The sequence below is a fragment of the Sipha flava genome, unplaced genomic scaffold, assembly GCF_003268045.1.
Source record: "Sipha flava isolate LNK unplaced genomic scaffold, YSA_version1 226_pilon_pilon, whole genome shotgun sequence".
Classification (NCBI taxonomy): domain Eukaryota; kingdom Metazoa; phylum Arthropoda; class Insecta; order Hemiptera; family Aphididae; genus Sipha; species Sipha flava.
In genome coordinates this window covers 212852-218524 of record NW_020272861.1, presented here as the reverse complement: position 1 = coordinate 218524, position 5673 = coordinate 212852, and the positions used below count along the sequence as shown (strand labels likewise).

Below are 5673 nucleotides of genomic sequence, written 5' to 3'. Positions count from 1 at the left end.
GCGACCGCCCGTGCGTGTGCCGCCAACGCGTCGCCCGACGACGACGGACGTGATATTATTATTATTATTGTTGTTGTTGTTGTTGTTGTGCAAAAGGTGCGCGCGCCTTCGCGTACGTAATGCGTGTGCCGATTAACGGCCGGGCGACGTTGCGCGGACGTGTACGTGTTTGCGAATCGATGACGGGTGATGGGGGAGAACGATCGGGTAACGATAGGAATAAAACAGTAATAATCGGCTCGCTACCTCGCTTCGCTGGAGGGAGGACGCTCGCTGCGGGCGGTGAGAGCGAGAGAGAAAACGGACGGGAGAAAAAGTGGTAGAAAACACCGCGTCGTCGTCGTCGTCGTCCCACGTACCGGTGGACGGTCGGGTGCGGGGCGCGGAACGGATGACGGTATCATCCGCGCGCGGGCGCCTCGGTGCGCCCGGGGGAGATTTCGACGGCGAAACGTTTCGACACGCCGTCGACCGGGGCGCAACGACCGTTGACACAGTGACGACCGGTTCCACACCCTTTAGCGCGCAACGATAGTCTACCGTCGACATCTTATCGATTATATTTTTTCAACACCGTATAAGAAATCGAAACTTTATCGTTATTTGCCACGATTACTGTTATAATATCCAGATAACTTCTAAAATGAAAAACACTTTTTGCTTGTTCGTATGTTATACCCGTGACACTACAATAAAATATTACTCGTACAACAGATCGCCAAATAAAAGAATAATCCAGTATAATATATTACATTTACATGACGTAAATTAAATAATACCACTAATATTTTCAAACGGTAAAAATAACTTTTGTCTAAAATATAGACTCCTGTTTAGAAAATATAAAAATTATAACAACAATTCCAGCTACGAGTAGGTTGTACGTATTTATGCTGATGTATGCATCATGTTAATCGAGTTGTCTTTTCAAAACCACAATAACGATTTATCATGTGTTCTGTAATTATTTGTGAGTTTTATATCATAATACGACTCTTGGATCACGATCAAAGATTTAAGATTGACCATTGATTTGTATGCTAGATAAAAAAAAAGTGTTAAAACAATAGATAACTAAGATAATAACAATAAATCTTGTATTAAGAACGAGAAAAAATATAATTCAATTTCCGATGTAGGATTAAATTATACGTTTGCATTGCACGCAATCTGTGCTATCGTCGTGTATTGTTGTACAAACGATTGATAAGACATGTTGATAGTAAAGGTTGGCGCGCGCATGCGCGTGTGGATACTACAACTAGCTGCAACGATCCGCTCGTCTCGTACGAATACATGGATAGATATCGAATTATCTCTGGGAACCGGTTGCGCGGCAATTCGCCGACTATGGAGTGCGGCGAGACGCAACTTATATGTCGCCGCCGCTGCCGCTTTAGCGAGGAATCCGGACGTCAAACGTTGTGGAAGATTCGAAAACGAAGAAAATGACTTCGTTTGCCGGGTAAGATTTGGTTTTTCGAACACGAACACCGGACGCGCGCGCGTTGTCGGTGGAGAAACGACAGGAACAATGCCGTGGACAGCGACGAGTTTTGTTTTTATTAATTTTTTTTTCCCCTCCCCCCAGTGCTCCGACCGACGAGGAAGTCGAACGGTTCAACGTATGTTTACTGGAAATGATTGTCGAAGGCATGCTTCCGTTCGACGTCGTCGAGAACAGAGGTTTGCGGAACTTGATCGAACACCTCGGTCCTCGGTACACGTTGCCCACCCGGAAAACCGTTGAGTGCACCCTGATTCCCGGACTGTACGAGAACATAATGTCCGAAGTCGCCGAGCTTATTTCAAACGCCAAACACGTTGCGGTAACAATTGATATCTGGACGTACACTAACAGCGATCCGTATGTAACCGCGACCGCTCATTTCATCGATACCAATATACGTTACAGGCCACTCGTTTTATCTACTAAAAAGCTGATAGCCAATTACACTGCCAAATACTTGTCCGAAGTTTTATTGGAAATATTTCAATGGTGGAATATTGAAAAAAAAATTTCTGTTATTATAGCTGACCCCAAAGCTGTTATTAAGAGTGCAATACAATTACTAGGCATTGAATCCATCCCGTGTACAGGCCATTCCTTAAATAACGTTATTAATAATTCCCTGAAATTAGATGTAAACGAAAATGATCCATTGGCAAATGTGAATTCGTACCAAGTTCAAATAATAAATTTAGTAAAACTATGCCGTTCTATTGCTAAATATTTCAAATTCAACCAAATACCAAGAAGACTATTGAGAGAAAAACTGAAAGAGTTGAATTATACTGTTTTGAAATTAAAGCTAGATGATTCATCTAAGTGGAATAGTACATTGGTTATGATGGAACGTTTTCTTAAGATCAAAAAACCACTTACCTCTCTTTCTTTGTTAATCTTACGATGTCCACAAATGCCAACTACTGAGCAATGGACAATCATGGAAGATCTAGTGATGTTGTTAAAGCCTTTTGAAATGATGACAATGCAGCTGACTGAGGATCATAGACCAACCCTGGGAATTATTATTCCATTAATAAGAGGTAATTCATTTATTGTAAATTAAAAATAATATTTTCTTAACTATTTTTATTCCAGGTCTTCTACTTTCACTGGAAAATAGAACACCAAAAACATCCAGTGGAACATTTTTGAAGGAGACTCTGATTTGTAATGTCATGAAAGTGTTTGGTTCATTTGAATTGATGCAGCCATCATCCTACTACGCTAAAGCAACAATATTAGACCCTCGGTTCAAAAAAGCCGCTTTCACGTCGAGCTCACAATCGGACAATGTTGAGCTAAATATAGTATATGAAGTCAACGACTTACTAAAAATCAAAAGTAATAAAAACCAGTTATTTTAAATAAAAATTAACATTTTCTTTTTAAATAATATGTGATTTTCATGTATTTATATTTTAATTTATCAATACATTTAGATTACACTTATAATTCAAAATAATTTTATCCTTTGATTAGTCGCATAACTGTATAAAAGATCGATAGCTCTTTCATTTTAATTTTTAAAATATTTAAACTGTCGTTTTGTTTTGTAATTCATAATCATTTTTTTTTTTTTTAAGTATACAGACAATTATGATGTATAAATATCTTATATAAATATTTTATTATTTATTACTTTATTTATTTTCAATTACAATCGAGTCACGATAACTCGAACCTCAATAACTCGAAAAACTTGACAACTCGAATTGTGTTTTATTCCCCTTGAAAAATCTTCCCCTATAAATTAGTTAGATATCTTGAAGTGAATTTTTATCCCCATTCAATTTCGAGTTATCGAAGCTCGACTGTATTAAGTGTCATAATAACTGTGTGCAACCAAGGGTACCCACAAGGAGTGGCAAGGGAGAAACATTTCCTCCTAGCTTTTCAACTATTTAAAATAATTATATCCAAATTAAATATCCCAAAATCCCAAAAATCATAATTGGTACCAAGGTGTATTAATATTTATAGCTGGTTACATTTAACAATGTAAGAGAATCGTTTATCCGGATTATGTATGTTAAGTTTACACAGAAAAAAAATCGAAAAACTTCATTTAGTTGAAAAAGTTGTTGATGAATTTGGGAAAAATAAAATAAAATTTCAATTTGTGTTCAATTAGCTAGTAAAAGTGTTTAATTAGAATAAAAAGGTTTGATTATTAATAAAAATTAATGCTGTCCCATTTTCATCTGTGGGCGCTCTTGTGTGCAACAAAGAACCTAATTATATTGATCATGTGTAACTAAACAAGTAACATGTTTAGTGTAAACGACGAGAGTTAAAATATTTATATTTTATTTATTATTTTTTTTTAAAAAAGACATTTATTACATGGCATGTAATGTATAAGAAGGTAACTGTAAAAATTTAAATTTTAGTTGCATATTTCAATTTTTTTGACCGACAAATATATTATACAAGCAATCATCAGTATTCTCAATTACACGTAGAATACAAATTTTTAACCTTTAAAATCCTGGAAAATGTTGTATTTATTAAAAATAACCATTGTTAAGAAAAATTTTACTTATTTATTAAAATAAAAAAATGTTATTCTGATTTGAGCATACCAATAAATGTATTTTATATATATTTTTTATTTTTTTTTTGAATACAATTTTTTTTTTGCTTAATACATTTTGAATAGGCAATTAAAATGTAATGTGTAATACCATAAGATGTTTCAGTAATATCAACAAGAATAATAAATATTTATTCTTGAAAACAAAGACCCTTAAAGTTATACTGATAACATGAGAACGAAATAAAAATTATTACATTACTTAACCAAGCTATTATTTTTCAATGTTTTATTAAATTAAAAAATTGTTGGAACCTCTAAATAGTTGATGTATTACAAATTTAGTTATTAAAGTCTCATTTTTTCATACTTAGGCATTTTTATTATAAAGTTATAAGTTCAACCATATAAATTGTTTTCTTTACACCACAATGTAACATTTTAATCATATTGTAATAATATTTTGTGTATAATAGTAACTTTATTTTATTTAAACTAACGCTGAATAATTTTCTTTTGGTTTTAGAGGAATGTGATACTGCTACAATTGATATTGTCACCACTAGTCAACAAACAACAGATTTTACAAATAGTACAGAAAATTTACTAGACTATTTACAAGACAAGGTGACAACTATTTGGTCAAAATCAAATTGTACAAATACTACTGCTGTTACATTAATAAAACAGTACATGGATTTAACATACTTGAACTTATTAGAGGATCCTATTCAATTTTGGAAAACCCATAATTCTTTATTAGGCCCTTTATCAGATGTGGCGTTGAAATATGCTTGTATTCCTGCTTTGTCAGTATCATCAGAAATAATGTTTTCTAGAGCTGGAAAAGTTGAAATCCAACGAAAAAACAAGTTATCACCTAAAGACATAGATACTATGATTTTCCTAAATAAAAATATAGGAAAATAATTTTATTTTAGTATTTTATAATTGTTGCCAACCAAATTTTTTATCATTGATTTAAAAATAGACTATATTTTATTCATTTTATTGTTAGTTTTATAGGTTTTTATATAATTTTATATAAAGATTTTAACTGTAAAATTGTATACTATAAAAAATATATTATTAATTTAATGTACTTTTCTATTACAATAATTACATAATTATTTACATTACAATTTTTAATAATCGATATCAGTAATATGTAGAACCAAAAAATGTGTTGATTATGCAGCACTCTCTGAAAACAAAAAAATCATTGTTTAATACAATCTAGACAATTATTAATGAATCATGATTATTATGCCCATTGATTGGTGGCCAAATTATTATTACCAATTTTATGTTTTTTTTTTTTATAATAAACTGAATGGTGCATGAATCTTTATTGATTTTTTCTCTGATCATTATGATATGTAATAACAAATAATTATAAACTGAAATACAGTTATTGAAAAACAATGAACTGATAAATTGTATTTACATTTAAAGTTATTACAATGTTTGTAACTATAAATTATTATTAGTTATTTTTATTACTTGAAGAAAAACTGATGATGGATACTATTATTTGAATCTTTACATTCATTAATATACCATTTTAATCAATATTATTTTATACAATTTAACTTGATTGAATTAATGAAATTCTAAGTTTATAGTTAAA

General features: G+C 32.2%; 1 protein-coding gene across 1 annotated transcript; it reads left to right on the top strand.

The window, feature by feature from the left end:
* The first annotated feature begins 6 nt into the window (after positions 1-6).
* LOC112683451 (zinc finger BED domain-containing protein 1-like) lies at positions 7-5025 on the top strand. The gene is made up of 4 exons (XM_025554503.1): positions 7-1465; positions 1592-2550; positions 2606-2851; positions 4570-5025. Exons 1-4 carry the CDS (start codon positions 1449-1451, stop codon positions 4971-4973), a joined length of 1626 nt encoding a protein of 541 aa, XP_025410288.1. The 5' UTR covers positions 7-1448; the 3' UTR covers positions 4974-5025.
* Positions 5026-5673: the final 648 nt, after the last annotated feature.